Source organism: Ooceraea biroi, chromosome 10 (assembly GCF_003672135.1).
Source record: "Ooceraea biroi isolate clonal line C1 chromosome 10, Obir_v5.4, whole genome shotgun sequence".
Classification (NCBI taxonomy): domain Eukaryota; kingdom Metazoa; phylum Arthropoda; class Insecta; order Hymenoptera; family Formicidae; genus Ooceraea; species Ooceraea biroi.
The window spans coordinates 4,370,568-4,396,203 of record NC_039515.1 but is presented as its reverse complement, the minus strand read 5'-3'; the positions used below and the strand labels follow the sequence as shown (position 1 = coordinate 4,396,203).

Sequence of the window (25,636 nt, the reverse complement as noted above, 5' to 3'; positions counted from 1 at the left end):
GTGGAAGGCACAGCGAACCCGACGACGGAGCTAATTGACACGAGTAGACGGCGGAGAGAGATTTGCACGCCTGCGACGACGACGACGACTGGAAAGTATCAAATATAGTTGATGCAGCTTGGAAAGGGTCGACGACTTCGAATAAAATTATAAACATCGCGCTGATGCTTGTTTGGGCCCGTCTCAGGCGACTTTCCAAGTTTCTTGATGGCCGTGCAGTCAATCATTTATGAGCAACGCTATTCTTAGACTCGCAGCAAGCACTTGGCTCTACAACATGCATTGCATGTAATTCGCTGCGATATTAAAATGCAATGCCACAATGAAAGGGTTACAGAGATGTATCTTTTCCGTAACTAGGAGTTTCAAATATGTGACATAAAGAGACGTTAAACACACGGAGAGACGCAAACGCGTTACGGAGGAAGTCACTTGCAATCGCGAGCCACGTTGTTACATTTTGTTGACGGATGCACGCTTGTAAATTTCACTCGAGCAAGTTGGACGACTCTCTCTCTCTGCCTCTCTTGGCACTCTCGTCCGAGAAACGCACATCACACGGAGCCCTAAAAGAGTAGGTACGACACAACGCGAGAGGATCCCTTCTTCCGTAATTTAGACGTCGCGAAGTGGCAGTTCACGACCGCGACGCAAAAAGAAAAAGAAAAAGAAGAAAAAGAGAACTATAACGTATAAATATATTTATACAATTCTCTTCTCTATCTCTCTCTCTCTCTTTACACCCTGCGGAGGTGGTTTCTCGAGACCCCATGTCCCGCGACGCGGAATCTCCGTCGCACGTTTTCCACGAGGACGTCACCGTGAAATATTTTTTGCCGGTGGATCCGCTATCTCGGCACCGAGCACGAAACCGAGGAAACACAGATCTCCACTTTGCGCGACCGCGAGAGGAAAAAAGATGTGCGACCGGGGGGCGGGAAGGGGGAGGGACGGGAAAGTGCATCGGACTGCGAACTGGATTCGCATGTCGGACGGCACCCGTGACGGTTATTGCGAGTGTTTCACCGCGTTTATGCCCCTACGGCCACCGCCGTCGCCTTTTGTCAGAGCCAAGGATAATTCAAGAGCTTCAACAGAGAGCTCCTCTCTTCTTCTTTTCTCTCCTCTCCTCTCCTCTTTCCCGGCGAACGGACGTCAAATCGGACGTGACGTCTGTGCGTTATTTCGCGCCGTGCGAGATACGTTATTCCGCCAGTCGCGTGGGCAGGCGAAATGTTTTAAAGTGTCACAGCGTTTTTCGCGAGGGTGATCCTCTCCTGAGAAACGTATACGTGCGTAACCACATTCCCGTAAGGGGTGACGCGTCACCTCGGGACCCAAAGAGAGTCGCCGCTGCGACAATTTTTATTAATCGATCGTTATTGATGTTACCCGCGCCGGAATTCATCACGACAAACGGAGAAAAGTCTTCGAAAGATGCTAATGTTTGCTTCTTAGGCGTATCTATTTTAATTTCTGGTATTATTATGTCTTTTAAATTGGGATGTATTCGGTTGTAAATTATATTTGTTATTACAAATACACTAAACAAACAGGACGAATATATGTCATAACAATATGACGACAAATGAATTTAAGGAACAAATGTGACATTTGTATATTGTAGTGCATAAAGCGATATCATTCGTCTGGAAGGTAATAAAATAAAGCTTCCGAAGTTAGCGCTCTATAAAAAGGAGTCTCTGGTCCGCCCGTATAGATCGCCGGAGAGTATTAAATACCCGACATCAGCGATATTTATATCGTCTTTCCGATGACAAGTAGAAACCATTGTAATATACTGGCTCTCGATAAAAATAACGTCGCTAGAAATGTTCCTGCAAATGCCGGGGTCGACGCATGCTCGGAAGTTTTCGCGAGGCGATTCATCCACGTCGAGGTGTTCCGGAAGCCGTGTAAACGTACGTGATGAACGAAATGCGCGGCGGAAGACGTGGAACAAACCCGGGATGAAGCGAGATCTGCACGTGCTATTACGTTTCCTTTGCCAACAATGGCCGTATTGTATCCGCGTACATACATCACGGCGAGCAAATAGCGTCGTCGAAATCGCGAATTGGGATCGTCAATATCAATCTCGCACCGAGCGGAGTGGATGCAGGCGGATCGAAGAGGTATGCGAATGGGAAGTAACGATTGCCTGGTATCAGTCGGCTGGAAGGTAATAAAATAAACCTTCCTGCGCGTGCGAAGTCTGCGCTCTATAAAAAGAATCCTCGCGGCCCGTCCGTATAGATCGCCCGGGCTGTACGAACTGTCAAATACCTTTCGTCGTAGAACGAGGAAGTCGGAAATATTTTGATATCTCGACGCTGGGATATTCGCGCGAAAACCGCCGTGTCTTATCGTCTCACGTGTGAAACTTCTTTCGAGGATATTCGAATAATCCGAATTAAAAATTATATCTCGCGCGATTTGTGATTTGCAGCCGGTACGCGAAACATGAAATTTCTCTCAATCTCTAGTATGAGATGTTTCAGTAAATTGTCTCGAATTAAGATTCCGTGACAGAGTTTATTTGAAATTTGATAAAAATATTGGGTCATTAAGTATGAAACTTTACAAATAGAACATAAACTTTTGCATTTTTTGGCACATGGACATGATTTATTTTCAATCGAAGTATGCGCCCATGTTATCTACACACTTCTGCCATTTTAGTGGTAGTTGGTCTATGCCTCTACTATAGAAGCCAGGAGTACGGGAATCGATGAAGTCGCGGAAGGCTGTTTCGACTGCCTGTTGAGAATTGAAGAATTTTCCCACCAACAAGTTGTCCAAATTCCGGAAAAAGTGATAGTCGGTAGGTGATAGATCTGGTGAATATGGTGGATGACGGAGAGTTTCCAATTCCAACTCCCGTAGCTTTGCCACGGTCAGTCGTGCAGTGTGCGGTCGAGCATTATCATGCAACAGGATTGGCATTGACCGATTGACCAATTTCGGTTGTTTAATAGCAAGTTGTTGCATCATTTCGTCCAGTTGCTTGCAATATACTTCAGCCGTTATCGATGTACGAGGTTTCATAAAGTTGTAGTAGATAACACCTGACCTGGATCACCAAACAGTCACCATAAGCTTCTTCTGTGTAATGTTGGGTTTCGCGTGATGTCTCGGTGGTTCATCAGCGTTCAACCACTGATGTGAGCGTTTACGATTGTCGTAGAGTATCCACTTTTCATCGCAGGTGACAATTCGATTAAAAAAAGATTCATTTTTGTGACGGGAAAGCAAAGAAAGGGAAGCCTCTAGACGTTGCGCCTGCTGCGCATCGGTCAATTCGTGCGGGACCCATTTGTCCAACTTCTTTATCTTACCAATTGCAGCTAAATGAACCAATATGGTGGGTATGGAAACATTGAATATCGATGCCAATTCACGTGTACTTTGAGATGGATCGGACTCTACTACGGCTCTCAAGTGATCATTATCCACCTTCGTCTTTGGTCTTCCACGTGGCTCATTAGCGAGGCTGAAATCTCCATCTCTGAAGTTTTTGAACCAATTGCCCACCGTTGCTTTAGTAGTTGAACCTTCACCAAATACAGCGTTGATATTACGAGCTGTTTCCGACACTGTGGTTCCACGGCGGAACTCATATTCATAAATCACACGAATTTTGGACTTTTGCATAGTTCTATAAAAAAGAATCCACCAATAAAACTAATGAAGATATTTGAACAAACAAATATGACATTTGAAGAGCGAACATACATCTATCACACTAACCTAACCTGATACTGACGTTTGGCACCAAATTTGAGATAACAAATGTTAAAGATGGCGCTTTTACATTTGTAAAGTTTCATACTTAATGACCCAATAAGACCGCGGTGTATCATTGCTCATCTCAGAGTGCATCAAAGTTCCTCCTGGCTCTCGCGATTTTACGCATCCTTTCGTTACCGTGTTTGCATGACCAGTTTTCCTTGATATTCAATAAACTCAAGCGCCGTCCTTCGGTGTCCAAAATAAAGTCCCGAGATTCTCGAGAAAACCGTGAATCGAGCGTTTTGCTTGGGCTAGTAAAACTTAGTCGTTTTCAAGCCCGAAGTGTCGTTTCCCACGAAACGACCGAGCGTTCCTCCTTTTTCCCGGCAGCCGTGCAATGGCACGTTTATTATCGTTGCCTCGAAGCGCGTCGGAAATGGGCCTGTAAACGCGACTGTTGGTACAATTCTGGAATATTTCCAGAAATATTGCGGAAGTATCAATTCGCGCGTACGCGCCCGTCTCGCCGTCTTTTTGCGAAAAGCAAATAATCGGAGAGAAGCGTTTTTTCGATCGCGTTACGCCTCCTTCGAATGTTACGAAATGCTCTCAATTCATTTGCATTGTGACGAGCAACATTGCTGATGCAACGATTTCCTGATGAATTAAATCCCCAAAACAAAGTGAAAAGAAAACGGTTAAAGCAACAAAATATTTCTTATATCATTTCACACGTTTAAATCTAAATCGACCGAGTTGTCAGGCCATCTGTTTCCACATGTCAAAAATACTTTTCGCACGCTCGTATGCGCGTCCGACGACTATTGTGCTTCGATCTGCTGATCGAGATCGTACAATTGACCATTCAATTGAATCCATTAACTTTGTGAAGCGAGCGAGAGTCAGATGAGTACGAAGAGAAGCATATCCTAAATCTCGCTCGCGCGCGCACAGATTTATCTCGCAACAAGGCCGCGGTTCCCCGATTTTTCTACTTTCGCGTGCCGTTTCCTGAAAACAGCGGCACCTGCATGGAGCATCTGCGAAATTTTACGAGAGGCTCGGAAATATTCGCACGAGACAAAGGTTGTGCGGCCGATGACCCCGCGTGATACATGTGCAACATGAGTTTACGAATCTCTCGATTCGTCCGCGTCGCTGGAAAGCTACTCGCGAGGAATAAATATTTTTCCAGACAGACAGCAAGAGATCATATCCGGTGCTCGCAAGGTTGTCGAACGCCTCCAGATCGTCGACATTCCATTAAATTTAGGGAGAAATGTCATTATGATGTCTTCTTTGACAGCGTTTTGTAAATTGTTACGTACAAGTATTATGTCTAGTTGAAACAGTTCAATGAATTAATTTTTATAAAAACGATTAAGATTATACACCAAAGGGTTGGTCCCTTTTTCCAAATGCAAAAAGAGCATGCTCGTTCTTACCTCTCGGTAGTGCTTTTCACGAATTCGCCTTTCCAGAGACCGCATGTCAGCTCACGAGCAGTTATGGCGAAAAACAGAAGATTTATAGCCAAAAGCCCTCCGACTGGTCCAAAGAAGTACGCCAGGATTTCCATGTTGCCTGCAACAGAAACGGAAAAGCTTTCAAGATCACATATGATCTCTCTGTTACGTTACATTATGTGGCAATTTTGCTTGCATAATATATTACACAGTAAAATAATTATTGCTTTATGTGATAATTTGTATAAAATCGAAATAAAACAATGTCAATGTCGTTTTAGTATCGTAAACAGCGTGCGAATTTAAAGTCAGGATTAGAAAAAGAATTTCTATGCACTATTGCAACATTTATTACATTATTATATTATACTATACATTACACACATCTCTCAATATTAATGTTAATATTAACAGTGCAGATACTATTTACATGATCGAAATGTCAGATATTCGAAAATTCGCTTTCGCAAATGAGGAGTACAGGCGTTTATTCCTATTTTGCATTCGCTCCATCAATCCATCGACATGGCATGGTCCTGCACCTGGATTAATCATACGACAGATCGACCTTAGCCAGGTCGATACCCCAAATTTAAGCGGAGCAGATATCTGGATGCGCTTGTTGTGGATTTAAACGGATTCAATAATAAACGATGCGGCTGAATGATCGACAGGTTTATCTTTACGTTGCTTAATTCGGCATCGTATCTCGGCGCAAACGCGCTATTCATCGCGTCTGCAAACGCGGCTGCTCATACCAGAAAATACCGGAAGTACCGATTGAGCCTCGATGTTTTGCTATGTTCATGTAAATATTCCAATGTATCCGGTATTAAATGCCATAATGTATAATAATTAATATTATATAAATATTAAATGTATGTATATGTACATATTAATAAGTATTTAATTATTTCTTTAATTACAATTAAAAAGACGAAGTAATATTGAATTAGATCTTGCAGCAAACAATGGGTTTCCGTAAAGTACTCTAATATTTCCCATTATTTAAATTAATCATTGCACCGAGCATAAGAGAGACACAATTTTTGTGTACTTGCTAAATTGAAATTTTACAAGATAATTACGAGACAACTCGATAAGTCTATTAATGAGACACAGTGTGAGAAGAGGAGAACGCACGTTTCAGAATGCCATGAGCCTTCGTAATGAACGCGGACGGAAATAGACGGGGGATTTATGACGAACAAATAAATCGTTCGGTGTCGACTTGTCGACTTGCAGATGGTTTATTTTCTTGCTCATATTGGCGCGTAACACGTTACGATAAAAAGAAAATAGAAGCACGTTTTACGCCATCCGGAAGCGTCGGTTTTCAAATAACGTTCGAACGTGCGACGCACCCTGTCTCCCTCTCCCTCCCTCCCACATTTATTCTTAATTATTTATGACGCCACACGAGCGGTATCGCGATCTCGCGAGCGATAATAACTAGCGAAGCGGGACATACTTCGTTTTCGTTATCCAATAATATTCGATAGCCGATATTTTGCTGCAGGCCATTGCGCATTTATCTACTCCCTTTCCCTCCTCTTGTGCGGATAACGTTGTTTACGTAGTACCTCCCTCGCTAATACAACTCCAGCGATTAAATTTTTCGTTCTCTTCGTTACGGCATGTGCGCCGTTTGCAAGGGAGACGTAATTATTAGCCACTCTAAACCAGCCGGAGATTAATTTAAAAATGTTCCATAATCGATACTCGGACATAACTGTATCTTATAAATTCTTCAGTTTTTTGAGAAAAAATTACGAATTACGAAAGTTATATCATCTGGAACGGGCGGTGCTCGGCCACGCGGATCTGGACCACGCAAAAATTATTTTTACCACTGTCGCGCATTACAAGAGATTTTAAGAGGATTATTTTTATCCGTGTAACTGGTTTTTTGTTGAAGACCGCGCGCGCAACTAGCGCAATGCTTTGAAACGTGTTTCGGAAGCACGATAACAATGCTAACGACTGCAAACCTTTGTCCCTTATTACAGCTTTTGTCTCTCACGTAATTCTCTCTCTTATTCAATTGCAAATCCTGTTGTTTTCGAGAAAGAGAAAGAGAGAAAGAACTTTGCTTCTCGCAAGATTATTATCTCGAAATGTGCACGTTTTTTTCTTTTACAATCAGGACGCAAAATAATTCCAGAATCAAGAGGTGCGAGATCCTTCTCTCCTCCCCTTCGTCGAAACGGAGGAAGGGGAAAGATGAGCAATGCATCCGATCGCGCAATCGGGCACGATAAACTCGGCGCTACAATGGCGATATTGCAGGGCGATCACGCGACCGCGTGATTCCGTCGAAATTGCGCGTTCCCTCGGGAAAGGGCGGTATGTGTTTAGCAGAAATTATGGTAAATCACGCGGAGCGTGCACTTATCCAATCGAGGATCGGTTTCCTGGTTTCCGCGCCCCCGTGCAAGGCCGCGCGATTCCGGATTCCTGGGATGTGCACGCGCTGGTACGCGCCGCACGCTCGGATTTCAAGTTCAAGACAGAGATATCTGAAATCTCACCGTTCGTTTAACACGGATATCCACACGCACAATCGCGAATTCATATTTACCTTACGAACGGTAACATCGTCTGCGCCGTGCTGCATCGCGTGGATTACGGTTGGAATACCGATTCCAGGCAGAACTGATTCCAGTGTGCAAGAACGCATCGGAGCAACGCGACGTTAATGCGATATTCGAGTCTCGTGAGATGAGCGATTGGAAGAATGCGATTTGATGTTGACATCAAAGAGAAAGCTCTAACGTAAGATAATAATAGTACATTTGCATATAAATCTAAATATTCTCGACAAACTTAATATTTCAAATAAATTAGTTCCAAAATTTATCATTTGATTTAAATATCATATTACAATGAAATCATATTAGTTGATTAAAATATAATAGTTTGCATAACGATATATCAATTATACAGGGTGGGGCAATAACTATTACCACCTTAAATATCTTCGAATTTATAAGGTCCAAAGGAAAATTTATGTAATCAAAATTATACGGTACGAAGGGGGCTAACATATGGCGATAATAATTTTTGTCCTGGTGGAGGCGCTTCGAAGATATCAAGGTTACCTTCATTTTTTTAATGGGTTCGGTATGTTTTTTTTCCATAATTTTATAGAGGAGCTTAAAACAAGTACGGAACTCATGACACAAAATTATTGAACAAGATTAAATGTAAATGAAAACGATAAAAAATACATTTTTATATTAAATGAAATTTACGTTTAAAAGATGTACGAAATGACGCTTTATTAGTATGTTTTGTCGGAATGTTTTGATTTTGACATTCCTCATAAATGAGGATCAACTTGTTCTTCAAACGGATACATCGATGAAAATAAATAGTGACGTAAACTTATTTCAATGAAAACAAAGACCCTTTGAAGGCCATCTTAATAAGTTCACAGGATAAGATAAACATGAAAAGTAGTATCGATAGATAAGTCAATCGTGCAAGATGTATTTATTTGAAGAACAAGTCGACATGACACCACTGGATTTCTTTTTATGGGGAACCCTAAAAGACATAGTCTACAAAGAAGAACCAACTACACCTCAAATCATGCGACAACGGATCATTGAAGCCTGTGCGTCAATAGCTCCCGACGTTATTAGAAGAGCAAGCCAATCAGTGATCAGAAGAATCCAGTGTTGTATTGATAGTAATGGCCATCACTTCAAACACCTTTTATAAACATTAATAATAAAATAAGAGATAAAACGTCACGTAATAAAATAACATAGTTTCATTTAAAAAAATGTATTTTTTATCGTTTTCATTTACATTTAATCTTGTTCAATAATTTTGTGTCATGAGTTCCGTACTTGTTTTAAGCTCTTCTATGAAATTATGGAAAAAAAACATACCGAACCCATTAAAAAAAATGAAGGTGACCTTGATATCTTCGAAGCGCCTCCACCAGGACAAAAATGATTATCGCCATATGTTAGCCCCCTTCGTACCGTATAATTTTGATTACATAAATTTTCCTCTGGACCTTATAAATTCGAAGATATTTAAGGTGGTAATAGTTATTGCCCCACCCTGTATAACATAAATATTGTCAGTAATGTGTAATCATAATGTGAAAAATGAAATTCCATTTCCAATATTGCTTATTGAGAAACACGGCAAGATTTTCCACGGCAATAAAAGTAGACTACAACACGTATGGTTCACAGAGCGACTTTACGGTAACTTGATGATAGAAACCCTGGCCGACTCGCTCGCTACGGTCGAGTCGCTTTTATCGGAGCGATTCACCCCCTCGTAACCAACCCGAGTCCGACGACTGCGCCGACCCCATAACTACGGATGCAATCTGCCAGAAACAGGCTTCCACGAGGACTCCGTAGCCACTTATCGGCCATGGGGCACCCCACGCGCGCGCGCATCCGCAAACAAACCCATAAATAAAATCCTCGCGCGGTGGTGAACTTCGCGAGCAGTAATGCACCACCATCTACCCTCCGTACAGATATTAAACTGCCACTGACCCGGTTGAGATTTGCCGAGAGCCTTTCTCTCTTTCTCAAGCAAGCAAGATGAAAATAAAAATCGGAGCATTCTACGAAGGGGATGGTCGCGGCGGGGGAGAGAGGGCGACTCGAATTTTTTTGATGCTCGATAGATCCGCGACAGAAATAAAACGTCGGAGCAACAACCCGGAGAATTCGCCGTCGCAGAAGCTGTATCCGCGGCACATAAAGACGACGGGGTCATCAATATTTCCGCGGTAGCCACTTTTCAGACTCGAGTTATTTGTCACGGCACGTTCTCGAGCGAGATTAAATCGGTTGCGTAACGTTCGTGATTTAAGCGGCGCTCGGGAGCCTCTCGTTATTTCGCGCTCGATATTTAAGGGGACACTTTCGTGAAGTAATACCGCGTCTGCGATAAAGCCAACACACCCCCATATACCCCCAGTGAACGAACCCTCGCTCGCGCGTCGCACGTATTGCACAAACATTTCTTTCTGGCCGTGTGATCAACTAATAAACGCGATGCACGAACAACAAACACGCAATGGCTTACGGATACGGCGAAATAAAAGCGCAAACGCGAAAATTACACAGACATAGATTCGAAAAATTGCAGCGAACTGCAGACGAATTGACGACCAAATACGGGGATTTCGCGTGGTCCATTATTCAAGCTTCGTAACTTTTTATCAGCAATCGTCGCGAATGGTTTTTGCAAAAGCGAACGCACGTGTACATTTCATAAAAATATTCTTCAGAGGTATATTTCCCACCCTCCATGTTTGCAACGTAAATGATCGGAATTTATTCTATCATTTTATGGAAACATTATATTTACAGATGTTTTATAAATACAATCAAATATAATTATGATTAAATACAATAAAATATTATACTAATAAAACAAATGAGTTTTTAATACATGAAACATCAAGAGTATTAAATTATGTATTTTTAACATCCAAACAAAATCTTATCGAGAATATTAAATGATGTATTTTAGACACGTTTCAGTTTCTACGAATCCCAAAGCATAATTGTTGCGGGTGACTCTTGGTTAATTGCTACGCAACGCGTATTCTCGTGCTTCGCGTGCATCGGGCGGAAGGGTAGATCTGCTGCCAGTTGGAATAATCGAGATTTTTAGCCGTGGACGGAGGGAACCCGGAGCTTTCCACGGGAACTCAACGTCAAACTTTAGCGGCTCGTCACGAAACTTTCGGAACATCGTGTAGCGGGTCCTGCTCGGATAACCGAGCTAACTTGCATCCCAATGTCCGCCGGGAAGGCACGGGAATATTAAACGTATGCAGAGAAGCGAACTTGTATATTCCGGGTTTCTTCCCGACTCTCTTGGCTTCTTTCTCGTCCGGCTGCTCATCAAGCGCACCTCGAAATGCAATGTCCGTACATAGCGCGGTTGCGCCATGCCGAAATTCATCAACTTTTTCGGAGCCAGCCTCGCGACGAAATCCGATGTCTCGCCGTATATTCTGTCTGGCATCAACAAAGTTTTTCTATCAGGCATGCCGAATCTTGCGCGAACTGTAACTATGGGAGAAGAATAGGAATACCGGCATTTTTATTAGAAATTGATCTATGCTCACTGGAAGAGACATGTATGGTGCATTCAGCCCATGTTGAAGAAAGATTTCAATAAAGATTTCAATGATGATCATAAAAATTCATGATTTCTGAGAAAAAAATCTCATGTATATAATTATTAATATTAATCGTGATGTGCGATGAAAATGACAAAATTATAAAACTGGAGACGATAAAGATAAGAATAAAAATTGAGACCATGTGAAAGAAGCTTATGCAAATTAATAAAATATTTATTAAGATTTTGTAATGGTTGTCGTTGAAAAAATCACGTGAACGTCTGGATATTTCTCCAAAAGAATGAATAGACGAAAAGTGATATTTTATTATGAATCTATAATATTTATTTATGGGTGGACGATTCTTTTTCTTCCAGATTTCAGGAGCCAATGAAAGATTTAATGTCAGACTACAATACGTTGGTTGTCTCGGCGGGACGATCAACGCGTAAAACCAGTGAAGATATATTTTCAGCTTGTGCATCTCGCTCGAGACTGTCGCGCGGCATAAGAATACGCGACGATGCACCATAAAAGCGGAGATAAAGTCAGTAAGTACGAGCAGAAGAAAAAAAAGGGGGGAAGGATAAACCGCGACGGGACCGGCTTTCGGATCTTGCGGGAGTGAGATCGCCGTCTATATTTGCTGGGTTTGGCAGGTCGCCAACAATAGCTGTTTTACGCGAGTTATATCTCACTTCCACGGCAACCTATAACAAACATAAATGAATTATGTCCGCGCGTGCTGTTCGATACTTTACGGCTACACCGTTGGTCAAATCCGATTAGCTCGAAAACGTTGCACGAGATCAATCGCAAAGCGCAGCATTGCGTTGTCACTGATCTTTTTCGCACGGTTTTTTCCCCGAGTTTTCGAAGTTTTTCATTTTTGTGTCACGTCACTGCGGTCTCTATATTCCCGTAACACAAGCACGTTATTATGTTTTTCTCTTTTTCTCGTGTAATTGAGCTCATGATATTGTATATACAAGAATTTACAAATATACTTTAATAAATGTATTTTTTTAAATAAAATCTTGCTTCCTTGAATTTCAAACTCGTTGCACCCGCTTGAGAAGACTAATAAATGAAATTGCCTGATAAATAAAATAGGATTCGGGGCGATTCGGGGATAAGAGTTGTACGGGGATACTCTCGCGGCTCTTTAGCATTCGATAATTCCCTCTGCATTTCATTACCATTCCGTTTATCCTAATCGTACAATCGCGCTATCGTACCATCGTCGTTTCTCCCTCGATTCTCCCCATTTAGTAATCCCGCTAAAAAGCACAATGTGCTTTCTATCGATTCGCGATGAATATAAGTGCGACGTAATTTTTGCGGATGAGAATTCTGAACAATTTCCTTGCTCCTAATTTGTTACTATTATTAATATGCAATTTAAAATGGAATATTGTTACTGACAAAAATATATATATATAAATACTGTGAAAAGTACTGTTTCTCATATTATTGGAAAAGCGCCACTTGGGAGTAATCACTCGCAGACACAATTTCAAGTCTATTGATATTAATATTTTATCTCAAATATACATGTACGTGTAGAGAAAGCGAAGAGAGTTCCACGTGGTGAACTTGGCTTGGCTGTTCTCGGCGGGTCATCAGGATAACCCTGAATTCTCACGGGCGGCACGCAGTTATATATCAAACTGATAGTGGTAGCAAGAATAGTAATATACCGTCAGAGATTCCACTGTTCATTTTAATTTCGTGTATGATTTCATTGCCATAAATCAATGATGCGAACGACACGCGACCCCCACATAATATTTTACGCCACTCGCGCGCCTAGCCTTAATCCGCTTAAATTACCACCATAACTCATAGTTAAGATCAGCGGGTCAGGATCAAGGGTCCGGGTCGGGCGTTAAAACGGGAAGGAAAGTATGGTTTTGCTATCTCTTTGCATAGAGCTGCTCCAAAGTGCAGTAGCAGCTCCTTTAATTTCTCGGAGAAGCCGCTCGCCTTCAAATTAAACGAGTAATCTGAGTTGAGCGTTGACGTGAAACAATGCTGGGATATTTTGCATATCTCTCCTGATAATGTTATCGACTAACTGCGCAAAAGACGCCGTTCGCATATCGACGCGGGGCTGAAACGCTACCTTGAAAAGCGGGGCGTACATAAACGCGATGAAACACAGGGAACGACGCATTCGGGGCCCCATTTAAGCGCACATACACGCATACCTATTACCGCGAGTCGGGGTTCCAAGGGAAGCAGGAGGGTGTTTCGGCCGTTTCGCACGACGGGGTTGGACTGGCTGGCGCCGGGTTTATCTCTCTACCCCATCTCGTCTCGGCCTACGCCGTTATGGAGTACGGCGTTTGTTGCTTGCTTGTCGCGAACAGGGGGCGACCACCCCCTTCGTCTCCTGCAGCAGCAGCAGCATTGTGTGTCGTAGTTCTCTTCCCCTGAGGGACCATTATCCCGATTTAACGGGACGACTTCATCCGCCAGGTGTAGCTCTTGTGAGCATCCAGGTACTCTTCTTATAGAAAAGCTTCAGGATTACACGGCGAACAAGGATGGACCAACAGTTTCTGGAACGTGACATTGTGGTGCTCCATAGAGAAAATGTCAGGAGCTGTCGCGTAAAGTGGAATCGAACATCGAGGGGTGAGAAAATGGCCGAAAGGAAAAACCGCGTGTGAACACTATCAAAATAATTGTAGATATTTCAGTGTTTTTGCTATCCGCGAGGGTACCACTTCATCTCATGGTTATTGCTTTGCGCTGTTCGCTCCGCGCGGGCCGGCGAGCGCGCGTGCAATCAGGAGGCGTCGATAATTATTATTCCCGTCAGCTCTTTGATGTCCTTTTTTTCTGTCTCTTTTTTGACGAAGGGAAAAATTGGCCCATGCGGCGCACGCTTGCGCGATTGCGGCGGATGAGGAGGAAGAGTGCGCACAGCAAGGGCGAACGATTTGTTTTGTTGTAATTGCAATCTCTGGTCGCGACAGGGTACGGTGGATCCATGGTGGTGATGGTGGCAGTGGCGGTGGATCCGGCATGTAAAAGGTAAGTATTAATCAGCGGCGCACGCGAGCGCACGGTCACCGGATGGATCGACGTAGCGAGCAAGCGGAATTAATACACCGTCGAGCGTGTGTTTGCAGCGCGCATCTACGCCGGGTTTCGCGATGGCGAGCGGCATCCCAGGGATTACGGGATGTGGATTACCCGGGCTGGTTAAATAACCCGCGACCGTACGGCCGACCCGACACGCGAATAAAGATCCACCGTCGTTACGATGTCGTGCCTTATTATCCCTCGTTCAGCGAGAGACTCGCAAGCGGGCTGCAGACGCGCGCGCGCTGGTTATTATTGGGGATTCAAGGTATTAAGGGTGGCTTGGTGCGGGGTATCGATCTTCCGTATATTCACAGCCATCCTGCGTCATACTTAAATACAATATTTCGGGGCTGACGCGTAATCCTCTTACGAAAGTATCTGCGCGCGCGCGGGCTACCGTGTACAAGCCGATGCAGCTAGTGCTGTTTTGTTCCTTAGTGTATAATCGATTATTTGTACGCACGGATAATTATGTTCCCGCGAGTGGAAATCATACGAGGTTTGCATGTGACGTCTCAGTGAGCGCGTAATCCTCTTGCGCGAGTTGTGAGTGGCTGCCACTGAATCGTACTAATGATGTATTAATACATGTCTTCGATTTCTGCAGGACAAAAGCTTTAGATCCGCGCTTTATATTCTCTGTATGTGTATTGTATATAATAAAAATTTCATTAATGTTTTCCTAATGTTAAATAATTTTGTTATAATCCGTGAGTAAAGAACACAAGCGCACTATATACATAATTGTATTCTCAGAGTTCGATTCGTAGATATTCTCCGAATTATTAATTCAAGAAATATTAATTTGCCGATGTTGAAATAAATTATAGTTTCATGTATTTATAAAATGGATTTTCGATACATTCTGTATAAATTCTGAACAATGGAAACAAACCTCTCATGCAAATTTCACTTTAACACGTTTTGGTACTCTGTTTCAGCCAGGTTTTCAAGCAACCGGTTAACGCAATCAATCGAGTTAATGTCATCTGTCAGATTCAATTATTATTCGTGCGACTTCTTCGCGGAGCAATCAAAGCAACGATTTTAACGAAAAAAAAAAACAACGTACTGCAGGAACGATCCATCATTCGTGAATACACGCGCGTAATAACGGCTACATCCATATCATTTTATTTTCCGACGTTGTCTGCGTCAGTGCCGGTCGACGGTGCTTCATTAGTAATTAATTCGACACGACCGATCGATTAACAAAACCAATTTAATCGGCACTCCGAGAGCGCGGATGACCAGTTCTATTAATTGGCGGAATAATCGGATCACAAGGGATTGCCGGATAACGGTCTGCTCGCAACGTATTACTTTCGATGATAAGCTCCATTATTATCTATCAGATCAATATCTTATTACAGTAGGGGGTAACTGTCTTTAATTTGAATCACGATTACGCACACGTGCACACACGCACATCGGAAAGTTTAAATTAATTTCTCGGAGCCGCAGGAGAAAAGACAACGTCGAATACGAGAACAAAATCTTCTCGAGTTTTGATTCATTTCTTGCAGGTTCTCGATACAGTGTATCGAACGAGTAATCTGGCGGCGCAGATGTTTCGCTTACACATAAATAAAATGAAAACATTGATACCGCGATCAGAAAAAAGACAGCCGTTCTTAATAGATCGCTCGATAAGCGGTCTCTCGTGTCTTCCTGCGTGATCGCTATCGACTTTAATTACAGCAAGAAAACGAATTGATTCGCGGGGATGGGGCGCATTCCGCCGTTGACATTAATCGTCTGCGCGTGTGATCGATTATTCGGCTCGCGACTGGCTGAATCATTTATCAATAACGGAAATGGCAAAAGGCTTCCCGTGGCGCGGATCCAGTCTGAAGGGATGCCAATGTGTGGTGTTCTGCAGTTATTAATTAAGCGGACGCGGTTGTAAATAATTCCCGTCGATCCGGTCAGTAATTTTGAATCGCAAGAATTGTGCATTTTGGTATTGCATAGCACGTTATCATAGACGATACCGGAGCTGTGTTCGTGGATTATAGCCGCGCCGTTGCCACGACTTTAATTAAAGCAATGATACAGCTCGCACTATACCGTCCGACGAGCAATTCACCCCAATTGCATCATTGCGCTAGCCATAACAGACGCATTGCTCTATCTAATTGAGGCGTGCACCAGTTTTGTACGGTCACATTGATGCATATATATACGTACATCGTTTGTCTCGTATCGCGTTACTAAATCGAGAGACACAAATCAGCATATCGTTTAGCATCGCGAGCTGTCCGATATTCATTACAGAATGGAATTGATATTCCTCGCTGGTAATCAGTTTACGCGCGTCACATCGTTGATCCAACCGACATCGGGATTCTGTTAGGTATCTTTTTCAAGGAAGAATCGATTCTAAGTCGTTTACAGGACATGACTGCAGAGTTTAACAATTTAATTCTGGCGTCAATCTGCACGACACTTCTGAAATCGAAATGCCGATTTGCTTTTCATTTTGCTCTCGTACTCCGTCCTACTTTCCTCTGGTCAGCTTCTCAAAATATCGCGTCGTTGCCGTCGCGTTCCCTGATATTTCGAGAGATGCAAATCTGACAGGATCGCGATAGTTAAAGGGCAGCGATGCGCAGGGCGAGTTTATGCTTTCCGTGGGATAGTTCACGCAGAAATGACAAGGGGTTCATCGAGACGACAACTTACCGTAGAACCAGCACTGTTTCTCGCCGAAGCGAGGCCTCAAGAACGAATACTCCGGATCAGGTGGAAAATGGTCCACGAGGGCCGCCAATCCGGCGATCAGAAGAGGTCCACCCCATGCGTAGCAAGCGTATATCCTGAGCCTGAGGGTCTCTTGACCTTTTTCTAGGCTCACCGGTCGTAGATCTCTGAAAGCAGAAGGATACGAGGGTACGGTTAACATCAGGAGCAGCGATCGCAAGGAAAGGAAACGTCAGATTGCGGAAAATGTGGTGAAATAAAATATCAAAGCGGTGCATCGACCAATTCGCGATAGATACAGATACGTTAATAGTTAAATTGTTAGGTTATCATTTTCAACAGTTGCAACAGTTTTATTAAAAATAATTTACGGTAAAAAAAGATATATTGGGTCGTTCGGAAAGTTCGTGCCGATTTTAAAGGAAAATTCAAAGGCAACATTTTTTAATGTCGATAAATATTTATTGACTTATGTATGCACCGTTTTGTTTCACAACTTTTGTCCATCTTTCACGCAACTGGAAGATTCCATTCTCCCAGAACTTCTTAGGTTTCTCGGCGAAAAACTCCTCAAGGTGGTTTTTTATGTCGATCAAAGAGTTGAAGTTCTTGCCGCTAAGAGAATTGTGCACAGACCTAAATAAGTGAAAGTCCGAAGGTGCAATGTCTGGTGAATACGGTGGGTGAGGTAGCACATCCCAGCCAAACTCCAACAATTTTTGTCGGGTAGTCAAAGAAACATGAGGTCTGGCATTGTCCTGATGGAACACGACGCCCTTCCTATTAGCTAATTCTGGACGTTTTTCCTGAATCGCTGTCTTTAATTCGTCCAGTTGCGAGCAGTACTTATCTGCATTTATCGTTTAGTTGTGTGGTAGGAGCTCATAATATAGGATTCCTTTCCAATCCCACCAGACACAGAGCATAACTTTTTTTGGATGAAGGCCGGCTTTCGGAGTGGTTAATGCTGGTTCATTTCGCTTACCCCAGAATCTTTTTCGTTCTACATTGTTGTAAATGATCCATTTTTCGTCACCCGTCACTAATTGCTTCAAAAATGGTACGTTTTTGTTGCGCTTGTACAGCGAGTTGCAGATGGAAATGCGATCCATTAAATTTTTTCGGCCAAATTATGCGGAACCCATACATCATAGCGACTTACGTAACCAAGCTTCACTACATGATCGTGGACAGTGGTTTTCGATATTTTCAGTATCTCTGCTAATTCACGTGTCGTGTAGCGCGGGTTATTCTCGATCAGTGTCTTGATTTGGTCATCATCAGTAGTAGAGGGTCTGCCCGAGCGTTCTTGGTCTTTAAGGTTAAAATCACCAGCTCTAAACTTAGCGAACCATTTACGTACGGTTCTTTCAGCTAAAGCGCCTTCTCCGTAAACAGAACATATCGAATTTGTTGCTTGTGAGGCATTTTTGCCTTTCCGATAATAGAAACGCATCAAGTGTCTAAAATGTTCTTTGTTTTCTTCCATCTTCAAAAGAGTACAAAATTGACACGAATCAATTTATCTGAAACAACTTTTTTCCTAAAGATGCGTTGAAATGTCACCTTTAAGCATATGTATATAAATCGTATGTTTTCAATAACATTGATATATTCAGACATGTTCCAACGCCATCTATTAAAACTCGGCACGAACTTTCCGGACGACCCAATACATATATATACAGTATAAGAAAATAAATAAATATATAACGTTGTATAATATATCGTATATCCTCTCTGGAAATATATTTTACAAAATGAAGAGATATATATACGTCCTGCAATATATATTTTTAGCTCTTTCCATAGATGCAGCGCGATGCTCCTGAACTATATTTTATAATGCAACCCTTTGTTAGAGTAATTCTTTTAATGTGGGTAATTTTATGTGATTCGCGATTCACGTAGAGAATAAAAACGCAGTTACATTAGCGGAAAGCTTTGTAACCAAGTGACATGAGTTCGCGCAGACAGACATTTTCATTTAAATATTCTCTTTATACGTCCGCTCCGAATCACCCCGTTACATAAATTTTTTCTGAAGTTAATTCGAACGCATGTGCGTATCGCACAACCCGGGAGCATATCCGGCTGAAAAGTAAAAGCGTCAGCATTTTTCGGGACCCGGGCCCGTTTCGGATTATTTTATAACGAGCAAATAATATGTGCACGATAATCAACGTTACGTACTATCACATTTCATATTTAGTTACATTTATTAAATGTGCATTTGTTAGCGTACAACATTATAAATAATAGAGTTTGCAATTATGCGAAAAGATATCACACGATAGTCTCACATAACGTTATGAATATTAATGCAAATCCGAATATACAATTACAGTGTTATTATGCGATGCGCACGTGCACACACACGTTCCTCTCTCTATAAAGCACATTTCCCATGAAAAATTCATACGCGCGTCTCTCTCGGATCCGCTATCTCCTTCATCTATGAATTCTCTTCTTAATCGCAAGTCGATTTTTTTCTCAGCGCGTCGTTCCGCGTCGAGAGTACGCGATGACAGTTGTTCACGGGCACTTTACTTGACAAATCGTACGAAGCGTTTCCCGCGATCTGACTACCTCTCGGTCCGTCTCGGCACGATGAAGATGTCCGACGCGCGGGAAATCTATGCGGGTGCATTCCACGAGGGGAGGAACGGCGGGCGGACGTAGGTGGGGGTGGATATCTCAAGATACTAATTTTGTAGTGCCAACGCCTCATTTCCGGCGCCGCTAATTAGGCGTCGCCACGACCGGTATGCACCGTCCTCCTCCACAATTCTCTCTATTTGTCTTTCTCTCTTGCACTCTAGCTCTTTTTGGTCCCTTCGGCCAGAAGAGCAGAGCAAACCCCGAAGAGAAGAAAGAGACGAACGCGCGCGCGGGAGACCGCGACGTCTCTTGCTTCGACGGCATGCCGGCGCCACGATAATTCTCCACCCTGACCGCTTCCTCGTGGAAATGGAGCCGGAGGCATTCCAGGGTTCGGTGAGATACGACGTTAAATCGCGGTCGGGAAAATTAGCGGACTGTTAGGTCCACTGCGGGAATGCAGCAGCCGTCTCGTACGCGCGGACACGTTTGTGCGCGAATAAGTCGGCAGTTAATCGAGGACTGGCTCTCAGAACGGGTAATTATGTAAAAGACGACGAGGATGACGACGACGATGACAGCGGCGGACAGATCATCCGCGCGCAGCTTACTTTTCCGGTTTCGATACGCGCGCGAGGGATACGGGTTGCTTATCTCGGCGACATAATGAGTCCTACTCCAAAGAGAAGGCTCATTTGCGCGAAAAACCAACAGTGTTCTCAGAGAAACGCGCATTGTGTAATTGTATCTCGTGTGCCCGGCCGGTGAAAGAGTTCCGGTATGCACGCGCGGTCGTAAAGCTGAGATAACGAAGTCGGTTATTAAATAGACGTCAGGTAGCTATTGTTAATCTTTTGATCCTCCATAACAGCCATTACGGGCTTTACAATGCACTGTAGGTCTTATTATGATCATTTTTTCCTTCGGGATATTACTTCTTTCCGTCGTGACGCGGGGGCACACGAGACGCGATGGCATTCATGCCATGCAGGTTGTTATACTGCAAACGTCCCGTCACAATGCGTCTAAGATGTATCTCGAAATTGTCAACGTACACAGAATTTCAAAGGCGATGTCAAAGGCAAAGGTAGCAGGAAGCGAACGACGACGTCGTGGAAAATTAACGTTACGACCACGTGCATAAATTCGAAAGGATAACATCACGAATGCAAATAACGTCTCATCGATCAGACGGTAGCAGTTTTCACAGTCCAGGAACTATCAAGCACAGGCGAGGCTCGACAAAATCTCAGACCGCAACGTTAAAAGCCCATATTGCACAGGCAACATTAACGGACGGTATTAGCGAATTCCTCCTCTCTCCTCTGTACATTGTAGGCTGACGCGTACAGAGCGCTTTGATCTTCTTCATCTCGCAGGAGACACATTCTCGAAACGGGTCCGGAGAAGCGCGAAGGATCGAAACGTTTACGGAAACAAGGCGCACGGAGATTCGCCGACAAATAGATTACTTCGTTAGAATCTCCGGAGCTCGTATTTTACCGGGTTGCTATCTTTCTGGAAGCACCGGGGACTTTAAACGGCGCAAACGTAACGCCGGCGCGCTGTCTCGCGGCCGTAGAAACTAAGAGCGTTATATTTATCTCCCCGATATGGTAATTATACGGACGGCAATTAGCGGCGGTGTCAGCCGTTAGAGGTACGTACCGAACCCCGGGACTCTCCGTGTCCCATGGAAAAGGTATAACGAGAGAGCGCTCGTTACGTGGAAACATAAGATGGACACGGAGATATTATTTATTACGTCGACGTTTCTGCGCCAGAAAACGCTCTCGCAACGAAGTGCTAAGCGCGCGCTTTATTAGCATGCGAAGGTGTCCGTTAAGTAGGCTGATGAACGATATTCTTGCCTCTTAAGAGCAGTCTCTCACTCCGCGAAGTTATTTAATTAATATACCGATATCCTGCTCTCCTTGATCTTCGATTTATGTGATCGCGGCTTTTACTGGCGAGCAATTTCTGTAACGTATACCTGCAACTTGTTTATAACAAGCTCTGTTACAAGGTATTTGTTTGTCTCGGGAAGTTACCGGAGAATTGCAAGAAAATTATTATTTTGTGCTAAATATTATATTATATTACAAAATAGGGTAATTATTTAGATTAACGGAGCAACCTCGAATGACCTTGACCTTGACATATGTTGTCACGGTTACCCTCCTGAGTGACTTTCAAAAGGTTTTAGCCGTCGCTCATTGTTTATTAAAAAGTTATTAACAAAAGAAATTTCGAAAATATAGTAGTTATTTTGAATATTGAAAGACATAAACGACGAATATGAACGAAGGAAGGAAAGTGATTTAACCTAACCTAATCTAATCTAACCTGGTTAGGTTAGGTTAGGTTATATTTTCCGAAACTGGAGCCCCGGACACATATACGCTCGTTTTTCAGCCCGCTTCGCGGGAGGGCGGGGGGAAGGGGCTTCGCCCCTCCTCCCCGCCAGAATCCGTGCCGTGTACCAGGTGATCAAAATCTGTACGGTGAAATCTGTAACACCGGCTCCGGCGGGGGGGGGGAGGGGCAACGCGTTGCCCCGCCCCCCCCGCCCTCCCGCGAAGCGGGCTGAAAACGAGCGTATGTGTCCGGGGCTCCAGTTTCGGAAAATATAACCTAACCCAAACCTATTTCTGATTTAAAGGTAAAATTCCATCAAATAGACTCTTTCGTAAACGTATATGATATCGTAAAATTATGCTGTATTCATTAAACTTTTTTGTTAATAACTTTTTAACAAACAACGAGCGACGGATGAAACCTAGTGCGGGTTATTCGGGAAGGTAACTTTTGTAATATATGTCAAACTCAAGTCCTTGCTTCGCGTGGACAGTTGAAAATTCGTGCAAAATCATTAAACTTCTTTTGTTAATAACTTTTTAATAAACAATGAGCGACGGCTAAAATCTTTTGAAGGTCACTCAGGAGGGTGACCGTGACAACATATGTCAAGGTCAAAGTCATCCGAGGTTGCTCCGTTAAACTAAATAATTACCCAAAATAGTGTAACGTACAGCAACTTATTCCTTTCAACGAAAACAGCATTTCTCAAGCGACTTGCGTTTCTCTCGCGTCTGATTTCCGCGTTCATGCGCAAGTCTTGTTACGAGTCAAGTAGAACGCGCCGGAAGTGCCTCCGGAGCGCATCAAAGATGATTATCGACAACACTCGAGAGCGTCTGGCCGGGCGCCGCTAAATTCCTTCGAAAAACGATAGTGGCGGAACGAACTTTGTCATTCAAGACGTATGGAAAGTAACTTACACTTTATTGAAAAGTTTCGAGAGCTCTTAAGCGCGCGGAAACTTCCCGCCGAGACGCGAAAATGCGGATCCTTCACCCTTCATCCACCGTCGATTCAAGCGTCCATCTATCCCTTGTCCAACCCCTTCACCCCTTCGGCATCCCCGACCTGTTTGCGCGTCCTTCTAATCTGGAGATCGATCGATCTTCCTTCTATGTATTTACCTATCTATTTATCAACGCCCCCGCGATGCGCCGCCGGCACATCTTATTCTCAGCATCGAGATATCGAGGAATGATATCATCGAATGGACCATAAATTACGACGAGTCGAAGGGGGATTGCCCAATGCGCGTAGATAATTTATGCAAATCTATGCGAACTCTTTGCACCAACGCAGGTATCTATATCCGATCTCCTCGCTGCATCTGGGTCAGATTGAAACACGTTAGCTCGCGTCGTGAGAATCCTCTGCTCGGGAACGGGAACGTTAATGGGAATGCGTGATCGTTTGTGCGATCCTGGTCCCATTCGCTGGATCCCTCGAGCGTCACATGATCAATTTACGATTCATTTAGCCCGCCGAGAGATTAAGAGTGCTCTCGATTATCGCGACTCGCCTGAATCGTCCTGAATCTATGATCCACGAAACCCGCGAGATACCGCGAAACATTAACGTTGAGTCTGAGTCAAGACGAGCGAACGACGATCCAAGAAGTCGGCCTTAATTAGCGGTAATCAACGTGGCTGCCATGAACGTGACAATTATGAAGCCTCTCGCCTCTCGAAGCTTCGTCGTCGCTTCGATTGGTCCGAGCGATCCCTCGCGAGAACGCGTCCTCGTCGCAACGCGAACGCTTGTTGCTTGATGCGTATGGGTTGTCGCTGGTTTCCGGATAATCAATATCGCACTTCCTGAATTAGACGTCGATTACGGCGGTGGGAAGGAAGATAATGATAGGGGGTTTACTATTGTCGCCGCAGAATACCTCAGCCATCTCTCTCTCCCTCTCCCTCTCTCTCTCTCTCTCTGTCTCGTCCGTTGCTCTGTCTGCGCTTCCCAGCTTCCGCCACTCATCCGCGCGATCGCTCTCGAATGCCGCTCTCCCGCGTTGCTGCGGCCGAGTATCGCGGGATAGTAATTTAAGAAGCAGGAAGAAGGAGGGTACCGGGAATTCTTCCGCATCGAAGGAAAGGGCTGCGAGCTCTAGCGTGGAATTCCTTATATTCTTAAATATATAACGTCCGGCCTGGGAGAATTCCAAGCGGAACGTGCTTCATGAACGCGGAGAGTAGGGCGCGGAATAAATTGCATAACTTTCAGTGGCGAGATGGTAATAATCATTGCTCACTGGTATTAAGCACGTATACGCGCACAAACGTTTTTCGACAATGACAAATAGGGTCAGAATTTATCGTGTAGGTGTAAAAAATCGTCCTTTATTGAATTCAATAATATACTTTTTGATATACGAAACGATAGATATCGTGAAACATAAGTAACAATATACACAAGCAATGCCCACGCGCGGATACATTGCAAGAAAAATCCTCATAGACTCGCTCGCGATCTCCGGAGGCAGCGTGATCGAATCCAAGTTGCAGCACTGGGCCTGTATCACGCAGCATCACGAAATGATGGTGATTATCGGAAGGGTTCACGTGTCATTACTACTTATCGCGTGCGGCACGAACAGAAAACTTTCTTGCTCGGCAAGAAGTGGCCTTAGGCACCTTTCCCTTCCCTCCCTTCGTCCCTCTCTCGCTCTCTCTCTTTCTCTCCGTCTTGAATCAATCGACGACAATCGAGGATACAAGAAGAGGGCGTGCTGAGGCCTATTTCGCGATCGTGGCAGCTTCGACTTCCGTGAAACATGGAGAATCGCAATCGCCTACGATCCGCGAGATAGACGGGGAGATAACGAGCGAAAAGACATCGGAAACGGTTGTTCGCGGAGCTCACGTGCATAATCGTCAGTATAAAGACAATGAAACATGAACAAGCGTTAAATAACAGTTTCTTATTGCCCTACGTTTAACAAAAGATCTACGAGAGCCTTTCCAAGCATACTTGAAAATCCAAGCATGCTTGGTGATCTCATAGGGCAACGAGCTGCGCAAACAGCACAGGTTTGATAGCGAGAAAAACGGCCGCGACGATGCTGCTGACAATGTAGCCCTTTGTCCAGTCTGGCAGTGACTCCGGGACCAGTCCTGCGTGGAAAATCTCATTCGCCACATTTACGGTTGCTCAACTGCTCCACTGGTAGTTCAGAACGCCGCTGATCGTCGCCCCTTTCACTTATAAGGATCAGCGTCGATCCTACCGCGATACGATCTAATGATCACGGAGGGGATTACTTGAAACGTACGTACCCGAGCGGTATGCGTCCTTGGCATAACTGGTTCGAGGAATGCCATTGCATAATCAGAGACGCAGAAGACGAGGCAGGAAGTCTGGTCTCTCGCCGGTTTCTTCTTCGTCTTTGGACGTATCGCGGGCGAACGGTAGGAAAGATGATCCGCGCGACCTTGATGGACATGGTCCGCAGATAATGTGCGCGGGACATTTTAAAAATAGGAGTTCCGTGGAATCCACGCGCGACGTGTCACCTCCCGCGCGATCAAACGCGGCGCGACGAACGGACGAAAATATGCAT

At 43.9% G+C, this 25,636-nt stretch overlaps 1 protein-coding gene and 1 pseudogene across 1 annotated transcript in view; both read right to left on the bottom strand.

Moving 5' to 3' along the window:
* The window catches only part of LOC105278246 (probable G-protein coupled receptor Mth-like 1), a 132,262-nt gene that overhangs the window by 4,937 nt on the left and 101,689 nt on the right, over positions 1 to 25,636 (bottom strand). Inside the window, exons 5-6 of the mRNA XM_011337208.3 lie at positions 17,098 to 17,282; positions 5,178 to 5,316 (exon numbers count right to left, since the gene is read on the bottom strand). Of these exons, the coding sequence (XP_011335510.1) occupies positions 5,178 to 5,316; positions 17,098 to 17,282 (324 nt within the window). The remainder of the gene's footprint in view (positions 1 to 5,177; positions 5,317 to 17,097; positions 17,283 to 25,636) is intronic.
* LOC113562704 lies at positions 2,635 to 3,654 on the bottom strand (annotated as a pseudogene).